We start from the raw sequence: 26782 nt of genomic DNA, 5'->3' as shown, positions 1-26782 counted from the left end.
TACTGACTTGCCCCATATTGTGTGTTGCCTTTCCCTTCACCAGAATTAGCTCCTATCAACTGTCCAGTCTACTCTCCAGTTAGTACTTTTCCCTGCCTCCCTCTTTATTTCCTGGTAACCATCAAAAATGTGTCTTTCTGTATGTGAATCTATTCTTGGCTTTTTATAATAGTGATTTTGCACAATATTTGCCCTTTTGTTATTATTTTACTCACATTTTCACTCATTAATTTCATCCATGTTGTGAGATGTTTAGGAGGTTCATCATTCTTTATTGTTGCATAGTATTTCATTGTACATATGTATCACAGTTTCTAAATCCATTTGTCCCTTAATAGGTTATTCTTTTATATGTCTCAGAAATGTTTGTGTGTACTTATTGGCAAAGTACAAATACACCTTTTCTAAAATGCTTGTTTGTTATTTTTTAGCTTTCATAATTTAAAGTGTTTTCAAATAAAACACACACAAATATACTCTATTGTAAGGATTTTCTTTTTTCTTGCACACTTTTTAAAAACTGAACTGTCTTACCCTGTCAGTCCTGGGTTAGCAGTGCAAAGACCCGAATCTAATACTATTGTTACTGTGCCATCAACCAAATGAAGATGCAACCCATGGCTAACAGCACTACTCATCAATTAGTATTTCTTAGGTCAAATGAAAAACAGAGCTGTATACCTTTTCTAGATCCTTGTCTCAGATGTGAAAAACCTTCTGTCTTATACTTCCCTTTTACCGTCCCTAAAAGAATGAGCTGTAGATCAATCTGGCTCATTACCAGGCACTGATAACTTGATTTGTGCAGAAGATTCTGCCAAGTGTCCTTGTGCTGCCTAAGCACTCAGGATTTAAGTCATTTTACCTACCACTGTCTAACATATTTGCATATTGAACATTATTGTAAGTTGATAAATTGGAATGGATTTTGAGAAAAGGAAATATTTCCCATTAAAATTTGAAATTTCAAAAGTAATTGTTTCCTTTTTAGCTAGTACATTTTAATGTTAATGACTTTTTCAAAGGACTGGGGGATGGTTGATAAGTATTTATAAATTCATTCTTCAAAAATTATTGAGATGCTTAGAGGTTTCTGACTTTAATAAAGGCTGCAAGAATAGATTGTTCTTTATGTGGTTGCTTATTTAGAGATTCCTGACCGTCTTCATATTTTGTTTTTGGTACTATTCAAGCTCCCAAGAGTCTGCCTTCATCCCTGCCTTCTTCTCAAGTATGCAAGTAACAGACATTGTATAACCCAAACTATATCATATATTCTTTTCCTAAAAACTGATCTAGTGCTAGAAGAATAACTTAACTTTTTACATTTCTTTTAAAAGTCCCAAAGTAAGAGATGAAAAGGGAAAATACTTAAAAAGTGATAGCAACAAAAAAAAACAAGTAATGGCTTTTTCTAGCTTAAAACATCTAGTAAGTAACTGAGTAGTTAAAGTGAATTTTGTGCATGATTCTAGCATTGATAATTAAGGCAGCTCAGAAAACTGTCTCTCGAGTCCTGGTGTGAGTAGTTTTAGCACTTAAGGAAATCATGTGTGACTATAATGCATTTTAAACTCCATTGGAAAAGAAGTGCTCCATCTTATATATATATATTATTTATAAAAGGTTTATTTGAAGCATTAGTCTCCTGCACTTCTTCCCACTCTAATATAAAATTCATTGTACATAGTTTGTACTAGGTTGGTTTCTCTATAAAATGAATTTCCAAATTGTGATTGGCAACAGTGAATCCTTCCAAATATAATATCCATACTGCAATTGTGATAAAAGATATTTCAGGAAAATTAACCAAATTGAAAAGTTTTGTAGAATGTTTATTTAAAGTTTTTATAAATGCTATTATAAAATCATTACTAGCAATTTTGAATTTATTTCACATAGAGTTTAGTGTCAGAAACCCATGGGGGCACTCTAGAGTTACCAAGAATCAGAATTGACTTGATGGCAGTGGATTTCATTTTGGTTTAGATTTCTAAACTTTGGGAAATTTAGTAAATACTTTTTATGGGCACTTAGAGCTAAGTGTCTAAGAAGCAGCTAAGTAGTATATGGAGCCATTTAACAGAAGATAAATAGACCATTAGATAAAAAAATATCAGTGAGTTAGCCCCCTTTGTTTCAAATATTGCATGATATTGCATAGAAAGCGGAGCGGAGGCCTTTGCAGAATGCTGGTCAACTGTGGACAGAGATACTGGTTAGGTCATTTAGGCACTATTTTGCTTTTCGACCCTTTCTAGGTTTGGCCTAAGAATCGTCAAATACTAAAGTTTCTAAACATTCGTTTAGATGCATCAGACAGTAAGATAAAATCCAGTAGAGCGGATTTATTAGAATGAAGCATTGCTTTTTAAAAATAGGATAAGAAAATGCCACTTGAAAGACTTTTGTAAGGAAAGTGCCAGGATTCCTTGAAATTAGTAAAAGAAAGGCAATTTGTAGCAAGCTAAATTAGAAGATACATTTTAGAATAAGACCGTTAGGTTATGATGAAACAAAAGTATACTGAAAATTTCTGTTGTGTATTATACTGTACAGATCTTTAAGTCCTATTTTGGCTGAAAAGAAAAGTGTCCAGCAAATATTTTGATATTCAAAATTCCCGTCTCACAATGTCCAGTGTTTTGGAGAAGAGCTTTTTCAGGAAAGTGGTGTGTTGCATTTTACATGAAAAAGAAAACACTGTTCAGTAAGATTGATGAATAGAAAAAGAAGAGTCATTCTTTAAACTGGAAAGAGAAGCCCGGCAGTGATTGTTTGGTAGCTTAGCTTCGGGGAGACTTTTGTGATGATGTGCGTTGTGTGCCAGCTCAGATGGAGTAAAGTGATCCATGATCTGCTCTTCTGACCCCACTTTCTTTATGAGAGAAATGAGCTGAAGGTGTGTTGTCTTCTTTTTATTCTAACCTAGAAAAGTTGTTCTAAAGTATGTCCATTTGTTTTCTATGGTAAGTCAGGGAAGGTTCAAAATTCACTGCAGAATTAAATACTTAGGACATCGTTTACAGGTTTCGGATTCCTTCATTAGGCATCTATCTGTTCACATGATCTGGCCCCTTGTTTTGTGCTCTATACCATGTGTAATAAAGGTATGTGCATCTCAAAGGATCATGCAAAAATGTAAACCAACTAAATTTCTAAATTAGTATTCCTTTTTTTTTTAATCCAGAATTACTCCAAGTCCACTGGGAACTCACCCAACAGTTTTCATTTGCAGTATTAGGAGATAGATATATATGATATATATGTATGTGTCTATAGGTATATACACATCCATGTATATTTTCACATTTCTGAATTATGACTTAAAATTTAATATTGGAGCAACAAGTATTCGTTAATTATACTTTTTTGCTTTGTCTGAACTGTTTGCCAGATGGTTTCTGCTGTGGGTATGTTAATTAAACACTGCCTAATGCTTGCTGTGACTCACACTGTACCTTGACAATTTCCCATTTTATGGCATTTGTTAAGTGTCACTTCTTTAACGTACTTTCTTAAGCATTTCCCTTCCCCCGCTTTTATTTGAGTTTGCTCTTGTTGTTACTGCAATGCTGATGTGTAATGTTTCATAGACACATGTGCTGAGTGGTCCCTCAGATTCACAAATGTTGCCAAACTGAAAAGAGGATTCCAGATACTTCTATAAGCCTGTCTCAGCTAAGCTACTTTTGGAATGAGCTTGTTGAATAAAATGTGCCCAAAATTGCTCATTAGTCGTGGTGATGGTGATACATTTTGACCTCGGGAGATAGAACTAGTTAAAGGTATTAGTGACTGTTGCTTTAAAAAAATTGAAATAAAGGTATTAACAAAAATACTGTTCAATAGATATGCAGTGTATTGTTATGTTTATTTGTAATAAGGAAGTTGGAATTTGGGGGAATAGAATGCAATGTGAAGTAAACTTGAGTGCAAACTATGTAAAGAATTCCCAAACAGCCTAAAATAGAAATGAATGAGAATGCCTTACACTTTTAAGGGTGGCTATGTATTTGATTTTTAATTCATTGCACACACTGGCAATTAGCAACAGCATTGCATCAAGCATTTTTACTGTACTGTAAGGTCCTTTTAGTTTATGTTTAAAATCCTGATGGGTTACATGAATTAAGATAATGTTTTACAGATTGGTTTAGCATAAGATGGTATATTGTGGAAGTAGAAAAGTCTAATGATGAGTTTTGTCTGCTAATTGTGTCACAGCTGTTAGAATGTATGTTCAGATTGTGTTCCACTAGCAGAGAAATCACATATTAAAGCTGTCAAAGTCATAGAAAGTTTGAGCATTGTGGCAGCCGTTAGTCGTCGTATCTTGGTGTTTCCTTTTGGATAGCTGATCCCTCTTTGAAGAGACTGGAGAAACAGTCGATTCCCAAATGAAAGTGCTGAGTGAAACTACTGCTTACTTCACTTTGCTGTAGAATTCTTTCATAAAATTGAGTTTTAAATTAGATTATCCAGTAGCAAAGAAATTTCTAAACCAGGTTATCATGATAGCTCATTTCTACAAGCTATATATTTGAGAAAGGAATGAGAATTCTTTTTCTCCAGTAGGAAATTTAGTTATTGTTCACAAATAATAAATTACTAGATACGGACGACTAATGATAGAGAGTTTTGATTGGGTATAACACATTTAAGCCTAAACATCTTTAGGCCCTGAAGTGAGCAAGGTACTGCGTATTAGTCAGTGATGTCTTACAACCTGTTGGCTGGCTTGCTGCAACGTAAGGCCCTTGAAATAGATGCCGTCATCAGCCCTAGAGTCCCCAGGCGCTCCTCTGGTTAAACACGTGGAGGAAAGTGTGGCAGCTATTTGTGTGGTAGGAGTGGTTATTCTGTCAGGTCATACTTTATTATAGCTGGTAACTTTTGAGTTAAAAAATTGCAGCTGTCTCTTTCCTTACATCTTCCTCATTCTCTATTACAACAAACTCATTAAAATCTTTCTCCTTACAAACAGTTTGTGTAGATCCAAGGAGCAACAAATCTCACCCTCTTTACTGTAGCAGTGATGGTCTTCTTGTCTGTTTCTGTAGGTTTCTATCCTCTTTTACATTTTGTTTACTTATTTATCTTTAAGGCAACGGACAACCCAGACGTAGATCCATCCAAGACTTGACTGTTACTGGAACAGAACCTGGTCAGGTAAGACTCGGCGTCCAACTCCTCTTTCTTTGAAGAGTAACAATAGGTGGAAATGAAGAAGTAGCTACAGTGCGCTCTGCAAAGGTTGTTTTCTGAGTTGCAATAACTTTGAACTAAAATTCTGATAGAGAATTCATTGACACTGGAACTTAAATACTGAGGGGAAAACTATAGATACTCTTAAGAATTTGGCAGGAAGGGTAATTTGTGAAGGTAAACTGATCAAACTGGGAAAGTAAATTCTTCAGCAGTGTTTTATGTATACTATATGGTTTTTATATGTTCTATTAAGGGAGTTTTCAAATTTGAAATTTATTACTTGGTCATTTTGCTATCACCTTTTCACTAGTGAGGGAATAAATACTACTTCAATAAGATGCCTCTCCCTTTTGGGTCGGTCACATGGTGCATTGACTTATACCTGGAGAACTAAAGATCTTTTAATTTGGTATATCATTAGAATGATATATTGTGAAATATCCTCAAGACATTATGTACTAAGCAATGGATAAGCTCTAGAAAGACTTCTATTCTACGTGGTAGGATTTCTATTCTTTAATTCTGGAGATTCTTAGCTCTCATTACATCTTTATTCCTGCTTCTTTGTAGTTTATCCAGACAATGCTGTAATAATTTAAATCAAATCCTGGAATTCAGTAGTTTTACCCAGCCAGTTAAATAAATCTAACGATTGCTTTTTGTTTTTTATTCAAGTTAATTAACATGATACATATTTAGTTTATGTATATTCAATAACGTGAATAAGGACTAATATTGAGGGATGTTTGTATTTTTTTTTCTCGTTTGTGCTGAAATGTTTTATGAGTATAGCATGCATCTAAAGTAATAGAAATACATCATCACTCATAGTAACCAAAAGTTTTAGTATATATTACAAGCTAATTCATTTATGCTAACATATATTAGTTTTTTCATTCTAGAAAGTTTTTTTATTATCTCATTTTTATAACATACTGTAAATTGCAAAATTCTTATGTAGTCATTAATAAAATTTTGAGAACCTTTAAAGTCATCTGTTTAATTTTGGAAGCTCTTTATAGTAATTAATTAACTTTAGCAAAAACCATCTGATAAACAAATTGTAAATACCTTTGAGCTTCACTAATATCTAGAAATATTTTTATTTTGCAATGCATAGAGCCTATTCACACAAACATACATACATCAATTTATACATTTTGTAACATTTTAGTGACTCCGAACCTCCATTTCACCTGGCTAGTCAAAATGTCTGGTTTTTGTGCATCCCAGAACTTTTGGCTGAAGTTTTCCATTTTCCTCCTCAAATACTTTAAGATTTAATCAGCCCATTTAGTAATAAATAGTTTGACATCTGGCATTTGCTTTGATTCCTTAGAGGCTTGATGAGCTCAGCCTTTTAAACTCTGTTTATTATCGCCATTGATACTCCAGTTATGAGAGCCATTAGCGAAGTTCTCTCTTTGAGCAGGAATGAGAGGCTTGCCCTCTGACACTTCTGAAATATCTGCTGGTACAGTACTTTTCTCTATAATGTAGAATAAACTGTAATTTAACTCCGATCTCCACTCCAAGCCTTACTGGTTTCCTCTAAGTTTTGTATTGCTTGCCCTATAGTTGATATCCGTTTTAAGTTGCAGTGCCTTCTAGTTGTCAAACAGGGGAACGGAGGCAAACTCTGGTTAGGGGGAGAGTCTGTTTGACAGAATTTTCGTAATTGGAACCAGGGGAATAGTATGGAAGTAAAATGTGTTCTAAAACAGATGATATGTTACTATTATATAGTGTATTTTAAAAATTAATCTAGTCTTTAAGATTAAAGTGCCTAATTTCACTTGGGATTGATGGTAGAATACATGAATCTTAATTCCTCTGAAAATGTCAGGGTAAATAATCATTAAATCTTTTTACTCATGAAAATCAGACAATAAGGGTTTTCCAAGTTTGAAGGTGTAGATCCTTGTGAAATCTGCTGGGGTAGTAGCTAGATAAGTCCTCAGCTCTTTCTGGCACAGAAATGGAAAGTGAGTGTCAAGAAAAGAATTTGACCCACCCAACACGATCTTCAAAGGGAGAGAAAGAACTTAACTCGTAAAGAGGGCGTAACATAGAAGCAGAGGCTGTGAGAGACTTGGGCAAGTTTCTCTAGTCCTCACCTTGCTTATCTGGCAAATGAGGAAAATTAAAAAATACCAAATGTTTACTGTTAAGATGTAAATAACGTACATGAAAGCCGGCACTGCACACAGCTGTCACACAATGTAGGGCTGTTGTGACTTTTACTCCCGACTCAAGACAGTGTCACGTAAAACCACATGGACTCACCATCTGAAAGTGGATTTTAATTGGTGGTTTTGTATTATTGCCCCTATTAAGAGGAATTTTGAACAAAGCAAGATTCTTAGTTAAAAGTTGTGAGAAGGTACATGTGTAAAAGATTGTATTCTCACAATATGCAGCGAACTCACTTTTAAACATGACTTTTTTTCAATATGTAAATAATTTGGGGGCTACTTTTGAGCTCTCATAAGGGACCTGGCTTCTAGAGACTTTGAAGAAACTGGTGTTCCGGTGTCAGTGTTAGAAGCCGGCCAGTCACTCACAGTTAGCTGTGCTGTCCTTCTACTGGACATCCCGTCTATACTCGAGTATAAACCGACCCAACTATCAGCCGAGGCACCGGATTTCATCACAGAAACTGCATTAAAACAGATGATATGTTACTATTATATAGTGTATTTTAAAAATTAATCTAGTCTTTAATATTAAAGTGCCTAATTTCACTTGGGGTTGATGGTAGAATACATGAATCTTAATTCCTCTGAAAATGTCATGGTAAATAATCATTAAATCTTTTTACTCATGAAAATCAGACAATAAGGGTTTTCCAAGTTTGAAGGTATAGATCCTTGTGAAATCTGCTGTGGTAGTAGCTAGATAAGTCCTCAGCTCTTTCTGGCACAGAAAATGTGCTGAAAAACTCAGCTTATACACCAGTATATACGTAAGCCACCTCACAGCACACCAAGCTCTGACAGGGTTACCCTGAGACAAACATGACCATTTCATAATGTCCAAGCACACATGAAAACAAGGTCACTGTCCCACCAGAAAATACCAACCATCAATCTGCCCCAATTAATAAGAGTGGTTGCTGCTGCTTCCCAATTACAGCTGTATATTTACTCTAGTCTGCCTTCCTTATAGAATTGCTTGTGGTTTCTGATAATACCGAGTGAAAGCAAGCCCTTGCATGCTTCTACTTTCTCCAAAAGCCCAAATCCTTCTTACTGAGACATCCCCCATCTCCTGATGGACGTTCTCCTTTGCTGCAATGGATAATAGACCCAGCTCATTCCACCAATGGTGTATTCTTGATGGACTTTGACTGGAAACCTTGAAGCCCCAGTCATACAAGAACTTTTGTAAGCAGAGAAGACTTAAACCCAGATCAATGGGCTTAAGAAATATTAATACCAATGCATTGTGTGTCAGTTGTGTGCTGTGCCAGCCTTTCATGTACATTATTTAAGTTTTGTGTGTATATATATGTATATATATTTTATTATTCTTACTTTTATTGGGGCTCTTACATCTCATCACAATCCATACATTCTTCCAGTGTGTCAAGCACATTTGCACATGTGCCGCCATCATCATTTTCAAAGCATTCTCTTCTCGCTTGAGCCCCTGAAATCAGCTCCCCATTTCTTCCCCTTTCCTCCCCCCACCCACCCTCCCTCTTAAACCTTTGATAAGTTATAGATTATTTTCATATCTTACATCATCCTCCATCGCCCCTCACTCACTTTTCCGTTGTTCATCCCCGAGAGGGGTAAATCTGGTATTTTTATTTTTGCTCATTTTGCAGATAAGTAAAGTGAGGATAAGAGGAGCTTACCCAAGTCTTTTACGTCTCATACACTGCCATAATTGTTAAAACCAGGTTTTGAACCGAGCTCTGTCGACTTCCAAAGCATTCAAACTGTGTGTGTCCTTAGCTGCCGTCTAGTTGATTCTGGCTAGGGGGCTCCTTGTGTACAGAAGAAAACTGCTCACTGAAATGACATAGTCTTGTGCAGGGCTGAATACTTTCTGGAATTGCAACAAATATGGGCCTATTTTAAAACATTTCTTCTGGAAGATGCTGCAGTTGGTGAAAAGCAGAACGACAACATGATACAATTATGATTATTTTTAGAGAATTGGACGTACTACATTTCTAAATGAACTTTAGAATCTACTTTTCTAGTCAAAGGTGTGCTTTTATACAAATTTCTTTCTTAATGCCCTGAATATCAGAAATCTTATCTACAATTGAAAGCCATTATACTCACCTCTCAAGGTGATTCTGAGCGGTGAAAGTACCAAACACATCTGTGGGTGCTTACTGCAAGCTGTATGCCTGCCTCCACATGGGATGCTTCCCAGGGTTCCATTGCCTCCTTCTTTCTCACAGTGAATGGCTTGCTGTTGGTGGTGGTGCTACTAAATTGGCTCCAGCTCACAGCCAGAGAATGAAGCAGGCCCTGATTTTGCCCGTCCTCATAATTGTTGCTCTGTTCGAACCCATTGATGTAGTTACTGAGTCAGCCCATCGCCAGGAGGGCCTTTTCCCCCCCGATTCTCTACAAGTATTATGTCCCTCCTGATAGCGTGCCCCAAATACATAAAATCTCATTAGAGTCACTTCTGAGGAGCGTGGTTTAGCTGTACATCTTCACAGGTGGCAGATGTTCACTGCTGGCAGTCCACAGCAGAGTCCATATCCCTTGTTTCAAATGCATCCTTTCTTCCTCAGTCGGCTTTATTCTTTGTCCACCTTGCATGTGCACGTGACCTGATTGAAAAGACCATAACTTGCGTCAGGGGCACCTTAACCTTCAAGGTGCCCTTCGTTTTAACATGTTAAGATTGCTGCCTGTGTTATGTTTTTTGATTTCTTGATTGTTGGTTCCATGAGCATTGATGGTGGATCTATGTAAAATGGAACCCATAAAAATGCCAATCTTTTAGTTGTTGATCATGATGGTATTCACTGGTGTTTGTGAGAACTTGTCTTTATGTTGAGCTGTAATTAATACAGACGGCTGTAATCTTTTATCTTCATCACTAAGTGCTGCAAGTCTTTGCTTTCAGCAAGCAGGGTTGCTGCGGCATCTGCATATCAAAGATGGCCATTGAGTTTTCTAATCCGAATGCCATGTTCAGAGTATTCGTTCAACATACTCATTCAGTGTGTGGTGAGATGACACCCTGACACGTACTTTTACTCATTCTAAACCTTGGGTAGTATTCTTTTGTCTATTTTAACAACTGCCTCCTGGTCCATGTGCAGGTTACATGTAAGCACAGTCAAGTATTCTAGAATTCCCATTATTCTCAGTGTTAGCTATAATCAAATACCTTTGCAGTCAATGAAGCACACATGAACATCGTTCTCAGATTCTTCGCTTTCAGCCAAGATCCGTCTAATACCAGAAATGATATTTTTTTATTCAGTATCTTCTTAACCTAAATTCCTTGCTGTTCTGTTGGTGTGCTGCTGCAATTGTTTGGGTTTTGGGGTTTTTTTGTAAATAATGTTCTGCAAAATGTTCTTGTGTGGTGTGTTGATTATGAGCTGGGCGGTGGGAGAAAGGCGGGGCTTTCTACTCCCATAACCAGTAACAGTCTCAGAAACTCACAGGGGCAGTTTTATACTATCCCATGGGGTTGCTTGAGTCAGCAGCGACGCGATGGCCATGAGTTTGGATTTTGGTTTTGAGAAACTAGTGTATTACTATCCAGAAATAAAGGAAAATGGCACTTGGAAAGATAGAGACCCAATTCATTCTATTTTTTTATATCATAGAAAAACATTTCTCAGGAATCATGGAAAATATTTGCTTAAGACCTTTAATATATTGGGATGTGTATTGTTACATATTGTTGTTTAATGGGTGTGGTTTATTGTGTTACTATTTTCAATTTTTACCATCATTACTATAAACCTATTAAAGCTCTAAATCAGAAACTTATGTTTCAATAATTCCTGGCTCCTAGTCTGTCTTTCTATTTGAGCATTTGAAGAACATAAGAATAATTAAATTCTAAAGTTTTCGTGTAGAGAAATAGTGGAACCAGGGTTGTTGTAGGCTATGCCTTTGAATTAGAATGTTTTAGATACACCTGTCATGCCTAGAGTTACTTAAATCTGATGCAGTTGTCATCATGGAAGAAGTACTCATGTAAAATTCCTATTTCCAACTTCTTCCCTTTTAAAAAAGATAGCTTCAAATATTGTTTTAGGAAGAATATCACCATAAATTAGCATTGAAGCTGTTTTATGCTTGTTTAATTTTAGCAGCAAAAAGGATTTCTGAAGGTTTTTAATAGCTTTTAAATGTTAATCTAAATGGTAGCTCCAGCCATAAATTCTTGACTTATGAAAATATTGCCCCTGTCTTTCAGGTGAGACATAAAAAGCTGAGCCTTATTTTTGTCTGTAAAATAACTCCTAATTCCTTTTTATAAATGTGGGGATAAAGTTCTGGTCAAAATCCAATTCTGGTTTATGCTCACTAATGGTAACTTGCCCCTGTGGTTTAAATCTGGGTTAGTTGTATTTTGCTGCTTTAAATTGGTGTGTGGTGCTTCTGTACCCTCTTGACTACTTTTCATATCCAGTCCTGTGGTAAGTCCTTTTTATCTGTGTCTCTTCAACTTAAGCTTGTGTGGAATAAAATCATTGTAACTACCGTGTAGGAAGGCGTGACCTAAGTGGGTTTTAATAGTTTGAGAGTCTTGTGACAATCAGAATTTTACTGGTGATTTTAAAAACTGCTTCTCTGTATAACACTTCATCATAGTAGAAAAAAATGTTGAATGTTTTAACCTGTTCCTCTTGTAAATACCATGTCTTCCCGATATTAAAAAAATATGATATCATTAGGGCCAAATTTTAAATATTTTTGTATCTTTCATGTTTGCTTATTGTATCATTCATTGAGCTAAACACTCTTTGTGAGAAAAAAGACTTATTTTATTTGTTAATTTTAATGTCACGTGTGATTGCATTTCTATAGCTTTAAACAAAGATCAACGTTGAAGCTGGAATTGAAAATCTTAGCTAACACTCCCAAAGCTGTAGCGAATCTCAGGTAGAATAAGTGATTGTCCGTAGGGTGCTTCCTAAGAGTGCCTTGGAAAGGAGAAAAACAATTAGGTGGCAGAGGATTCTCTTGGGAAAGATAGACGCTTAATAATTATAATTTATATTAGGTTTAGCTATGCATGATTTTGAATAGAATGGCATGTTTTCAGAAGATACACAGAACTCCTTTTATTTTGTAAACCTATTTCCTAGTTGCGCTCTTTATCTTGTTTAATTTTTTTCTAACTGCTTTTCTCACGTCACAAGCACATAAACACACACCACACCCCCATTTCAGATGAAATAAAAATATTAGGATAGCATGAATCTGATCCAGAAACCCGGAAGCAGTTGTTTGAATTTTTTCTGCTACCTCTTTGAAGAAAAATTGCACTTGATTTAGAATAAGAATTTAAACTATGGTCAAGTGAATGTACTGAAGTCACCAAGAGTTGCTGTCAACCAAAACTGGTTAAAAGCACTCAGGGATTACTTCATAGTACTTGCTTTGCCAAGAATAACCAACCCAGTTCATCGCCGTCGAGTCCATTCTGACTCGTAGCAGGCCTGCGGGACAGGGAACTGCTGCCTTTTCTTCGCTGAGAAGCTGCGGGTAGGCTGGGACTGCTGCTCTGGGGTTAGCAGCCCAGCGAGGAACCCACTATACCACCCTTACCAAGACTAACAGTATCCCTGAAATAAGAGCAGATTTCCCCAGTGGTCCTCTGCCCTGTATGTTCTTTTCTTCTTATATGCCAAAGGTAAATAAGCTTCAGCATCAATCTTACATCAGAGTGCCATGTTACTCTAGGTATTTTTTATATGGTTAATGTATATTCCACACGTTTGTAGATCTTAGGAAATGCACTGTAAAGGTGCATATGGTCTCTGCCCTTGGGAGCTTCTACTGCATTTGACGAATCACGGGCTTTGAGAGTGAGTGGTATGAGTAAAAAGCATTTTGGATTCAGGTTTAAGGTTATATGGGGCCTGGCTGACTATAAACGCAATTGAAATTCAAAGAAGCAAAAAAAAAAAAAAATAACAATGGTATTTAGTCCGTGATAATCATTTACAAAAGCATGTAGACTGGAACTAGGAAGGGAATTTGGCAAGTACTACAGCAGTCGTCCTGTGTCTTTAAAGAGCTTCCACATACTTCATATGAGGTAGATAATACTGCCCTCCTTTTACGGCAGAGGCTTAAGAACTTCAATAACTTATCTAAAGCCACATTGCTAACAAGTGGAAGAGCAGAGACTGAAAATGCTGGTCTGCCTTGCCTCCAAGACTGGAGATTTTAACTATTATTACCTCTCCACCACAATCGACAGGTGAGCAACCCAAAGCTCAGAGAGATTGAGTCACTTACATAAGTTCATATAATTAGAAGTGACAGAACTGAGGCTTGAACCCATATCTTCAAGAGGTTATACTGGTTCAGTGAGATGGCTTAGTGGTTGATTATTTTTGTTCTATAAAAGCATTAGTTTTGTATTATTCAGTTTTGCACTTGCACTTTAAGTGTTTCTGTGTTTGCATATTGAAACCAAATGATTTATGAATTTATTATATGTTGTCTTACTCTATATAACATACTCTTTTTTTTTTTTTTTTAGTATCCTATTTGGTACTTAGTAGCATTTTAGAAAAATGATGCTTTTAAAATAGAAATTCTTGTAAAATCCATTTTAGCTAATATCCATCCTACAAGAGCTTTTCATACATGAATTTTGCACAGGCAAGAGATATGTAATGAAACCTGATAAAAAGCACACTCATGAGCCCACCACCCAACTTACGGAAGGAATCATTGCTTATTGCTGTGTGTTCCCCCTTCCGGCCTCCCTAACATCCATCCTTTTGCCAGTCCACTGCCTTGTTCCCAGATTGTTCACAAATACTTTTCAGCTCATCAAGAAATTTTCTTACATGGAATTTAACTTTGCCAAATGCATTTTTAATAAATAGATGCTTAATTTTGTCAATTTTTAAATGCATCTCTTGAAGTTTTTCTTATTTCCCTTCAGCTCTTTGGGTGAATTGCATTGATAAGATACTGCTTTTTACAGCTCCAAATTACTAATGTGCTTTTTAGAATTCTTGCATCTGTTTTCACAAGTGAAGTTGGCTGTTAGTTTACCTTTCTTAGGCAGTCTTTGTCCATTCAGATTTTCTTTTTTCCATACAAGTTGCAAAGTGTTTTTGGTTTTTTCCCCTTCTTTTGTAAAATAAGATGGAGAATGTCATTTTCTTGAAAGCTTGATAGAGCACCAATTACACCAAAGGTGTTATCCCGCCAACAGCAATAGCCATTGTCAGCACACTCTAGCTTCTCTTCCAGTGACATAAATCTTCTGTCTACTAGTATGCGTTTGTGGATGAGCTTTCCTTTCACTCCAGCTACTTGTGTTATTTTTTTTTCCTCTCTAGAATTGGAGTACGGTGGTTGTTGTGTTTTCTCTCATTTTTCCTATGTGGTATTGTTCATCAGTAATGGAAAGTTTTTTTAATGTATTCACTGTAGATCAGACCACCAAATTTATTTGTCTGCTTTTATAGCATAGATTCCACCCCACCTCACCCCGGTTCACTCTTTCCCTCTATGAGTGAAGTTTTTCCTGTGGCTTAGATCTGAGCTGGTGGTATTTTCTAGTCTTACTCCCTAGTCTACAAAGGTTCAAGCCTCGATCTCATGTTCATCTGCATGCAGCAAGCATTCAAAATAAAAGCTCAACCCCTAAATGTTGAAGCTTAAACACTTAATAGATTCCTGATCCTCTGTGTTTCTGATCTGAGTATTTCCTAGTTTCTTGTACACTCATCAGTTTCTAAGAGACATTGTGTGCGAGTTATTATATATATTATATATAAAATATATAAATTATATATATTATATATTTATCTTTGTGTGTGTACACGAGGGTGCTTCAGAAAGTCCATGGAAAATTTCCATTGTCTTTCAAATCCATTTTTCCTCCAAACTTTTGAAAGCCCGTTTGCTTTCACAAGAGTGTTTCTGGACCTCTTTTGCTAGAAATGAAAGTCTATCCTTTGCTTCCCGCAACCTCATTTCCCCGCAAGTTTTTATTTTATTGTTGAGAACGTATGCAGCATAACAGTTTCTGCATCTACGATTTAGTGATAATGACATTCGTCGAGTTGTACAACCATTCACCCCCTCCTTTTTGGATTTGTTTCTCTCTTACTAACATAAGCTCACCAACCTTTAAGGTTCCTATCTAGCCTTTCAAAGATTAGTTGTCAGTTTGATCCCATCTAGAGAGTTCTTACAAGAGCATAAGGCTCCCAAAAGACTTTCTCACTAGTTAACTCTTGTTTGGTTTTAAGGCTACAGTACTTCAGGGGATATCTTTGGCTTGAAGTTTAAAGATAATCTCAGAGCAGTAATTTCAGTGGTTCATCCAATATCCATGGCTCCAAAAAGTCTAGAGTATCAAAATGTAAAAGTCTGTGTTCTATGTCTTCTCCCCCCTTTTGATCAAGATTCTTCTATGGAATCCTTAATTAAAATGTTCAGTAATGTACTGACCTGCACCGCCCAGGTCTTTAGTTTCATGGCAAAAGAGATATTTGTTCATGGAAATAGCCACACATTCGATATTCTCTTCTTATTCCAGAGTCACTTCTCCTGTGTTATTCTGAGCCAATAGAAACCAGTTGTGCCTTAGATGAGCCTTTGATATCTTTTAAGACCCCATGCATTACACAATGACCTAGGAAGTAAAACAGAGCACTTACAGGTCAGTTAGCTGGGATTTCTCATGAAATAGGGACCCTAAATTTTCAAGACATCAAATCTTTTGAAGTATTTGGTTGTACATTGTCCTTTGCCTTTTAATAGAAATTTTCTCTTTAAGATTTTAAAAATGGGTAATCATATCTTTTCCCCCTGTCACCTATACTCTTCCAGGTGAGCAGTAGGTCATCCAGTCCTAGTGTCAGAATGATCACTACCTCAGGACCAACCTCAGAAAAGCCAACTCGAAGTCATCCATGGACCCCTGATGATTCCACAGGTGATCCATTTATATCTTTCTTATAATGATAAAATAGCTGAATTCAACAGAGTTGCATTCATTTCCTCATTTCACTGCTATAATCTTAATAAAGGAAGTACTATATAATAATTTAAATTTTCATAGTAATATCACATATTCAACAATAAATTTTAAAATGCCATTTTGAATATTGAGACAGAGACTGACTTGCTTTTTTGCACTATTTCCCATATACTAAGATGCTAAGCATGCATTTTCAAGATCATAGTTGTAGGATTTGTGTTTGTTTTCCAGTTAAGAACCATTGTATTCGATGTGAGATTGTCCCACTATGATCCTCCTATTGGAAGATAGTAGTAAACAAATATTACTGCTGTGATGCTAAAATCACCAGAATAGTAAAAATGTGTATCACCGCCATCACAAAGACTCCAGTGAATCAAGTGCTTTAGTGACCGTGGAGTCCCCTGAATCATTTTTGAGAGATGACAGTCATCTCAGTAATAGAAATATTCTAACAAATAGACCATAAAAACCTGTTGTCATCGTTATGTGCCCTCGAGTCAGTTTTTGCTCAGCAAACACATTGTACTTCTTAAGAAACTACCCACCGCCCGGCGCACCCTGTGCTAGCCTCGCTAGTTCTTGTATTTGAGCCCGTTTGTCAGGCCATCTCATTGAGAGTTCTCTTTTTAATGAAACCTCTACTAAGACTTCACGGGCTAGACCTTTCTGAGAACATGTGCAACCATGTCCAATAAAGTCTTGCCATCCTAACTTCTAAGGAGTATTCTGGCTGTGCTTCTTCCAAAACATATCTCTGCATTCTTCTGACCGCTGCTGGTCTAGTCAGCATATTCTTCCCCACCACCAAAATTCAAATGCAGCAATCTTTTTTTTTTCCTTTTCATTTTATGTTCTTCATTTATTGTCCAGCTTTTCCAGGCATGTGAGGCAAATGAAACACTGTGACTTGGGTCAGGAACACCTCTGTCTTCAAAGTGACATCTTTGCTCTTTAACAGTTTAAAAAGATCTATTGTATCAGATTTGCCCAATAGAACACCTCATTTAATATCTTAACTGCTGCTTCCATGGGCATTGATTATGGATCCAAACAAAATTAATACTTGACAACTTCAGACTTATCTCCATTTAGCATCATTTCTTCCTGGTCTACTTGTGAAGGTTGGTAAGTTTTGATTCATACCGAGAGATCAAAGCCCTCCTCACTTTGCGCAAGCAAGGTTGTGTCATCTGCACATCAAAGGCTGGTAAGCCTTCCTCTAATCTGGATGCCATGTTCTTCTCGGTCAGCCTCTGAGGTCATTTGCTCAGCACAGAGATTGAGTAGTTATGGTGGAGGACGTGACTCTGCCACATCTATCCTGATTTTAAACTGCAGTGTCCCCTTGTTCTGTTCGAATGCTGCCTTTCGTCTGTGGACAAGGTCAACAGGAACCCAATCAAGTGCTCTGGAATTTCTGCGCTTTACGTTGTAATCCATAATTTGTTATGATCCCACAATAGAATGCCTTAACACAGTCTATAAAAACACATAAGCAAAACCAAACCAAACACATAAACATCTTTCTGGTTTTCTCTGCTTTCATTAAAGATCCATCTGACATCAGATGGTGTACCTTGTGCCACATCCTCTTCTGCATCTGACTTGAATTGTTGGCAGTTTCCTGCCAATACACTGCTGTGACCATTTTTAATGACTCTTAGCAAAGCTGTACTTGTATGTGGCACTGGGCTATTTAGTGTGTGATATTAAGCCTACTCTAATTATTAAAACTCCCCAGCATGAATAATAACTTGCCACAATATTGGTATTAAGATTGAATATATTAACGGGATAGATTCATTTTAGACCAAAAGAAAATGATCTGCCATGTAGCAAACAAATGTTCTGTAACATTTAAAAGAATGCCTTAATAGTAGTATACTTGTATAGAAACTGTTTTTGGTTGTTGTTAAGTCAAATGTGAGAAAGATGATCTCTTAAACCTTGGAAAATTAAACCATTTGGAACTTTACTTAAGATCAGCTATGTTATTAATAGTGGGAATTAAGTTGAAATTCAGAAGTCAGCTTTTTTTTTTTTAACCAAACTAAAGTATCACTTATGTATATTTATAAATATTTGGCATGGTTTAGTCAAGTTTATAATTTAATTTAAAATATTAACTGACTAGCTTTTCTCTGTATCATGTAAGATGGAACTGTATTTAGCCAGGGTTGCACTATCTATTTTTAATAAGTTTAAATTTAGTAGTGACAGAAATTCCTAAGTTTCACCCCTAGAACAGCCCGGCCCATGAGGGCCGGCCAGGGCATTCACCACTGAGCACATACGCAGCACTCATCACAGGAGTCGACACTCCGAGTGATAGAGAGGAGAGCATTTTTGCCACTAACACGCGGCTCTATTGCCCACGCCCTACAGTCAGAAGCACGCTAGCAACAGCAGCATCTCCCCCGACGTGGCAACACACTGATGACACGCTCGGTGACAACTGAGCACCAAACGCAGTCTGTGGAGTCAGTTCCAGCTCATAGGGACCTCACGGGACAGGCCAGAACCGCCCTTGTGGGTCTGTGAGTTCCTGCCTCTTCACGGGAGTAGAAAGTCTCCTCTCTCTCCCCAACTAACCAAAAGAGAAGACAATGTGGTCTGCATCTGTAAAGATCTACTTATATTGCCTTGGAACACACCCCTGGGAAGTTCCATTCTGCCCTATAGAGTCACTACGAGTTACAATCTCCTAGGCAGCAGTGCGTTTGGTGTTGTGTTGTGTTTTGGTCTTCCAACTTAGCAGAACTCAGTCTAGACGGACCATGACATCAGTTAGCACGTGACAGATGAGGTTCCCTGAGGATGAAGTGAACCTTCGTGAAGTGCCTGCCTTAGCTGTGCTCTTTCTGCTGACTGTGCTCTCGACTCCCTGCAGCTCTGCTCTGGTACCCTTCTTTTCCAGACCCGGAATGCCAGTAACCGGCCGTCTTAACTTGGGCCTCATTTGAAGTGCTGACAACATACTATTGTCTTTGTTTTGAACCATATCATAAATGAATTTTTACCATTTAAAAATGGATTTTGAATCAAATTTTAATAGAAATCATCTAAATTCAAGTATTTACTGTTCAAAGAAAACGATTAATAATTTCCAATAGAACAAGTATTGAGAAGAAATAGGTTAAAGTTTTTTTTTTAACACATCCTGGAAGAAGTTTAACATCCATTAGACACCTCGTTAATTTGGGTTTTTGTTGCTGTTCGTATTTTTTTGTTTTTAAAGGTGAAGTTTTTGCATGATTTCAAATAAAAACAATGAATCTCATAGCAGGTAATAAGTGCTCTTTTACTCACTGCCATCGAGCCAGTTCTAACCCATAATGTTCATAGAGGAGAGAGGTGTGGTAAGCCTCGTCTTTCTCCTGAAGAGCAGCTAGTGGGTCTCAGCTTCTGACCTGGTGGTTAGTGGCACAATACTAACCACTGTGCCACCAGGGCTCAAAAAGTATGCTATAGGTCCCAACCTATAATGAGAATAAAGAATGACCTATAGCTAAAGGCATAGTAAGAGAGATGCCTAGACCCAGTAGAGGGAGCTACAGGAGAAAAACGAATAAAAATGGGTTTCTCCGGTGCTTAGTACTTTCCAAAGATAGAAATGTCTTTAAGGCATGGCCCATTGTTCCACAGAGTGGTAAGACTGACCCATTCAAAATTAAGCTCCCTGTGTTCTATAATAAAATAATAAATTTGCAGGGAACTCATCAAATTAAAACGAAAATTATCTGCTTGTTAGCTGACTGCTTTAATAGTATTAATAAGTACTTTGTGACTCTCCTAAGCAGTATTTTTTTCTATCTGAAATACAAACTTGACTATTTAAAATCGCCCTTCTTCGTAATTCTCCAGTTATTATAAACAGTACTACCACGAGTTGAGTGCTTAAGATAGGTCAGCTCTTTGTGGTGTTCCTTAATGCATTGTCATTCGTTCTGCCTTAGCTCCGTTGTGGTGTTATTCTCAAGCTCATTCTCTTCAACTTTTTAAAACTATCCGTATCAGTAGAGTATCAGGGTATCAAATAAGATGTGGAGCTTTCGAGCCATCTTACTTTTCTGAAAGACTGAATGGATGCCTTTATCCATACCACTTCCTAGAGGAGTTGCTTATCAGAGAAAGCCGTAGACAGTGAAATCATGTTTTCTCTACTAACAATGGGGAATCAACTACTTCTGAAAGAAAAGGTCTATTTATTTAAAAGTCCTTGGATGGCACAAATAATTTGTGCTAAAGGTTAGCAACTAAACTCGGCCAGTGGGTTTATTCTATTTGTTCACGGAGTAAAGAATTGGTGGCCCAGTTCCATAAAGATGACAGCCAGGAAAACCCTACGAGCACGTGGGGTCACCGCGAGCTGACAACAGGAGTGGTTTTGGTTTCTATGACGACACCGTTTCACAGTCCATTTCTAGAGCAGCTTCCACATGCGCATCAGTTAGCAAAAAGCCATCCTGTGCTTCTGCTGAAGGTTGTGACGGCAGTCTTTCCTCTTTTATATTGCAAAGCTGTCTGTTCAAAGAGTTGGATAAAATGGACTGCTTATTTGAATGAGAACCTGTGTTCTGAACAAGTCCTTATTTGTGTCCACACTGTTCTCGTAAGTAACATCCTTGAATCGGGAACAGCCCTCATCCTCCGCAGTGATTCTCATTGGGCAGCACAGGGTGGAGGAGGAGTAATGGTAGACTCTCTGTACATTGAAAAAATTCAATGAAGTGGAGAGCAAATGTTTTTAGAATGATGATGGTAACGAGTGTCCAAATGTGCTTGACACAATGGATGAATGTATGGATTGTGATGAGTTGTATGGGCCCCCAATAAAATGATTTTTTTTAAAAAGAAAAAAATCAATGAAAGAGAATGTGTCCTGGCCCCCATCTCCCACCCCATTTTAATATATTAAATTCTATTCAGTTTCGAGCCAGGAATTCTCTATGAACACGTGGGGTCACCAGGAGCTGAAGTTGACTTGGTGGCAACAGGAATCATCGCCTGTCCTCTGTTTAATCTTCAGAATTTAAAATGACTTTATATAGTACATGTTGACTTGAGAAAAATTACACCAAAATTTTATGCATGCTCCCTGCCTCTTGTTTAAAACTATGATAGAAAATAACTAAAATACGTGCTGCAATTCCAGATACGAATGGATCAGATAACTCTATACCAATGGCTTATCTTACACTGGATCACCAACTACAGGTAAAAGAGTTCATCCTAAATGAATGTTTGTTTTTTCCTCCTTAGAAAGTGCGTCTTTAAAGCTGACAATTAAGTTCCTTTCCATCATTACGTATTCGTTTATGCGTTTAGTTGGCCTTGTGAAATTTTCTAAAGCCAAGTGAAAGTAAATGATTTCTTTTAAAATAGATGAGTCACATTTAAAATTGGCCAAATTATATGCTCTTATCTTAATATTCATCTTAAAGTACTCTGCCATATCTTTGTTCGTGATCGATTAAGCATAGCATTTTCACCCTTTGATGTTAGTGCCTCAAAATATAAACTTACATCATATAAGCGCTGTCCTATTTAGTATACTTTGTGATATATCCTCAGTTCATATGATGTAAGATGTACTACATTTAAATATATTTCCAACCTGGAAATTTGACATCTTTTGGTGTAAGAGATTATTTGGCAATCTGAAACGTAACGCCAAAGGCCAAGAGTGCTGTTACAATTCTCAGTAACAACGGAAATACTCAAACAGCAAGTGTAAATTTAAGTTCTGAGTTAACTCTGACGAGAGGACACTGAGATGTTCTAGGGCTTGGTTTAATGCTTTATTTTTAAAAGATCACTACTTTAGTGCTACAAAAAATATATTCCAGTCTGCCTTAACTCTGAGCTAGATAATTGAAATTTGATTTAATTATGTGCAAACATTCCTGTTTTTATTTTCAGCCTCTAGCACCATGCCCAAACTCCAAAGAATCTATGGCAGTGTTTGAACAGCATTGTAAAATGGCCCAAGAATATATGAAAGTTCAAACAGAAATTGCATTGTTATTACAGAGAAAGTAAGTGTTTTGTTTGTTTTTAATGAACACAAAAACACATTGGCATTTAGAGTTTGCAATATGCCTTTGCTTAAAGGTAGGAAAACAAGCTTTACAATTTGTAGAATTAGTCATTACGTATATTTCCAACCTGGAAGTTTTATTTGTTTATGTTTGTTTTACACACACCCTGGTTTTCACAAACACAACTCTTGATTTTATATTATTCTAAGGGAAATAAAACTGCTCAAGAATAATCCTGTTTCGTATGGTCTCAGAATATTAAATTTAAAGGTTGTTTAGATTTATTACTTACGTGGATGTAGGTTAAGTGATTTTATTTACTAATCATGCATTGTTCTTTACTTTGGAAACATTTTTGTAGGCATTGCCTTTCCAGGTGTGTTTGGAAGAGAATTATTTTATTAGAGGATTTTTGCATCCTGCCTCTGAGCGTTTCCTAGAGAGTTCCCATACATACTTTGTTCTAAGAGCTTTAGAAACCACTTCCCATGTCTCACACACATCCACCACCACCCCCTTCCCATGCACCCTCGTTTAAGAACTATAAACCACTTTCCATATGTGGTCATTTATTGTTGTTTTTAAATCACCAACTTAGTGATAGAACAATGTAAATAATTTGAACTTTCTTACCTTAAGGTAGGCAATAAAGAAGATAAAACACTACTGTCTGGGACTTAGGAAAATACTCCCCTTGTTTTTTTTAATACCTTTTATTTCATATTCTTTACCTATACTAATTTCTTCATACTTTAATCAATCAATAAGGAGTCTTATTGTAGAGGAAAACAAATGGTAAAATGGACGGAGGAATGTGAAAATTACGACAGTTTTAATCAGTTTAAAATCAGAACTTTTAAGAACTTATTTGAAGACTTTTCATTTGTTGGATCCCTTATGCTCACTTTAAGAGCTCATACTTAATATCCCCCCAAAAGAAAGGATTCATAGTATATGGAAGAATCTGGATTTCGACTCTATAAATGATTCTGGTTGGGCAAAATGTCATTGATTTAAAGGTGGTTCTCTGAATTGTTCTATTTTTAAAATAAGAAAGAGACTTCCATTTGGGAACATGCTAGCTCTTCATCCTCCCCTGTCCTCCACACAGCATCACAGGAGGTACCAAATGACAATTTCTGAACCTTCAATTATACCACTTAATCTGTTACATTAATTGTGTCAGTACAGTTACTTATTAGATGGATTGTGACAATTGTATGGTTACACTAAAAAAACTCCAAATTCATTGCCATCGAGTTGATTCTGACTCATAACAACGCTGGAGGGCAGGATGCCACTGCCTTAGGGAGAAAGCCTTCTCTTTCTACTGTAGAATGGCTGGTGAGTGTGAACAACCACGCTTGTGGTTAGTACCATACAACCAGAGCTCTTGTGGGTCCAAGCTTATTTGGTCTACCACCCCCTTTTCAGGAAAAAAAATTACTCAGTACCCCCTGGCTCTACTGTAACCCATAATCTCGGATAAAGTCTGGGTATCTGCTTTTGCAGCTCCTTGGTTGTACCAACACCTCCCTACCGAGGGGACAATTGTCTTCCACTTTGGGAAACACAGCTAGAGGGTGGATACATTTTCCATTTTACTCCATAAGTAGATATGAGTAATGTAACTAAGATGCACAATAGTCCCAGTTTTCATCATCAGTAAGGTGGGAATTTTTCCATTATTGTTAGGCGCCATCTAGTCAGCTACAGCCCATAGTACCCTTGTGCACCACAGAACGAACCACTGCACAGTCCGGCACTGCCTCACAGTTGTTCCTGTGCTTGAAACCACTGTTACACTGTCCGCTCATCTTGTGAAAAGCCTTCCTCTTTTTCATTGCCCTTCCACTTTACCAAGCATGATGTCCCTCTCCAGGGACAAGTCTCTCCTGGCAATATGTCCAAAGTGTGTAAGATGAAGTCTTGCCATTCTTGCCTCCAAGGAGGACTGTAGCCTTACTGCTTCCTACACAAGTCAGTTTGTCCTTTTAGCACTCCATGGTACTTTCCATTTGCGTCTATAGCACCACAATTGGAATGCATCTATTCTACTATGGTCTCCGGTATTCCTTGTCCAACTTTCAGATGCAATCAAGTGTAATAATTCTATTGTGTAACACTTGTTTTTAGGCAAGAACTAGTTGCAGAACTGGACCAGGATGAAAAGGACCAGCAAAATACATCTCGTCTGGTACAAGAACATAAAAAGCTTTTAGATGAAAATAAAAGCCTTTCTACTTATTACCAGCAATGCAAAAAACAACTAGAAGTCATCAGAAGTCAGCAGCAAAAACGACAAGGCACTTCATGATTCTCTGGGACCCTTGAATTTTAAAATATGCAAAGAAAGACTTGTTTTTTTTTGTTTTGTTTTTTGTTATTTTTCAAGGAAACAATATCCCTTATAATGACAGTTCATGAGTGTTCGCTTTTTTGGCGTGTTCTGAATGCCATCTGCCTCTATTTGCTGCATGTGATTCATCGTTTATTTCTCTATTCTCCTGGTGGACATGCAACTCAACTGTCTCGTTGCATAACATCAGGGCGTCTGGGACTTGAATCAGCAGCAGTTCTTCACGTGAAAACCCATGCAGGGAACTCTGGCTGTATATGCATGCTCATTGTACAGTGACGGGGGTCAAACTAGCTGCCATGTGCTGCAAACATTGTCTTTTTCTTCTTCCCATTAGAGGTAGAACCTCTGTAATGATTTTGTTCATGTATCTCATCTCAAAACAATAATGTTTTTGTTTTCTGAAATGTGGTTTATACCACATTAAAGACAGGGTATTGTAAAGTAGAATCATTGGTGGTGCATTGCAGAAATAGTGAACCTGTAGGGATAATTCAAAATGAGAGTCTTGATGCCAGCACCCTTGGATGAACACTGAGCTTTGTTCCATCCATTAATGCGCAGAGTCACGTGGTGACTGCTCTGTTTAAGGAAAGCAGGTTTACATGTTTTCATTAGACTTCAATTGGATTACGATACATTGAACAAAATGGAACTCTCTTTTTTAAGAGGTAAAGATTTTTAATTCTGTGATTGTGTGGATGTGTGTTGAAATTGTAAAGCTTTTATGACTCTAATATTAAGCTCTTAAATGAAATTAAAAAGCAAATGGACATGATTCTGTATAATCATTCCTTCCTGCAATGATTATTGGATTGTTTTACTATATAGTTTTAAAACTAAAGAGAAATCATGGGAAATACTTGGACTTTAAATTTCTCTTCACAATACAACGAAGAAAAGACCTGGCAGATCTTGAAAGGTTAAGAAAGAAGTAAGTAAATGTCAATTCACCAAGTATACCCACTTCCCCGAGATACTGGGATAATTGGTTTTTCTGGCAAGCTCTCTAAGAGTGCCTGTTGCCTTTCAACTCTTTTAAGAGAGCATTTCAACACATATAAAGAGTATTTATATTGTTAACAGTTAACTTTGCTACCAACTTGAAACTAACTTTAAAGTGATAATAAAAATTCATTGAAATAATAGACTATAGAAGCTCTATTTTTTCAGTTGCCATTAAAATCAGTCACATTTTGATACCAGTACAAGGTGTCTTTTAAATAAGGATGTCATTGACTTCATTTTTTATAGCAATGTTTTATGAAGAGAAAATTAAAAATGGAAGCGTAATTGCTGTGATTCTTAAGAATTGTGATTGTTTGTAGATCTGCTCTATTTCACATAAGCAAGTTGGTCTAAGCAGTGATCAAAGCTGTTTTTCAAAATGCTAAAGCAGGTAACCTTTTCTTCCATTATTTTACCCCTCCCACTGAGTTTTATAATGTATTCTTTGTGTATACAGCAATAAAGGTAAAGGACAGTTTATACTAAACTGTGTCTTTTTAGCTTCTTCACAACCTATTACAAGCAGTCCCTGGGTTACGACAAGTTCTGTTCCTAAATTCTGTCCTTAAACTGAATTTATATTGTAAGTTGGAACAGTTAAGTAGGGTTCCTTTGTAATACCAGTTATCAAGTATTTGTCTTAGTGTATATGTGTAACTTTCTGTAAAAAAAATTTAAACATGTCCAGAGATACTAAAGCATTTGTAACGTAAGAATACAGTGATGATATGTTTTCATGTGCATTGTAAAGTAGCACCCATTTGTTACTACAAAACATTGCATGTCCCTCAGAGTTTTCCTATGTGTTTCAGTGGGGGCCAGGTCATTGTACATGTGCCTGGATGCTCACAGCTCCGGGGCTACCCGTAGGAGAAAGCTTCTGGGAACGAAATTCCTTCTGTCCCTTCATCTAAATCAAAAGAGGGCATTATTCCCAATAATTTGTTCCCCGAACCGAAGCTACTCGTGGACTCAACGC

At 37.0% G+C, this 26782-nt stretch overlaps 1 protein-coding gene across 2 annotated transcripts in view; it reads left to right on the top strand.

The window, feature by feature from the left end:
- The window catches only part of MAP3K7 (mitogen-activated protein kinase kinase kinase 7), an 80843-nt gene extending 54553 nt beyond the window's left edge, over window positions 1-26290 (top strand). For both annotated transcript variants that reach the window (XM_004710919.2, XM_004710918.2), the window contains 5 exons: window positions 5108-5172; window positions 16242-16347; window positions 21551-21612; window positions 22318-22433; window positions 24573-26290. In XM_004710919.2, the coding sequence (XP_004710976.1) occupies window positions 5108-5172; window positions 16242-16347; window positions 21551-21612; window positions 22318-22433; window positions 24573-24753 (530 nt within the window). In that variant the 3' untranslated portion in view covers window positions 24754-26290. The remainder of the gene's footprint in view (window positions 1-5107; window positions 5173-16241; window positions 16348-21550; window positions 21613-22317; window positions 22434-24572) is intronic.
- Window positions 26291-26782: the final 492 nt, after the last annotated feature.

The sequence above is a fragment of the Echinops telfairi genome, unplaced genomic scaffold (genome assembly GCF_000313985.2).
Source record: "Echinops telfairi isolate 266 unplaced genomic scaffold, ASM31398v2 ScPeMD7_3533;HRSCAF=4204_0, whole genome shotgun sequence".
NCBI lineage: Eukaryota > Metazoa > Chordata > Mammalia > Afrosoricida > Tenrecidae > Echinops > Echinops telfairi.
This window is presented reverse-complemented; position numbering and strand designations above follow the sequence as displayed.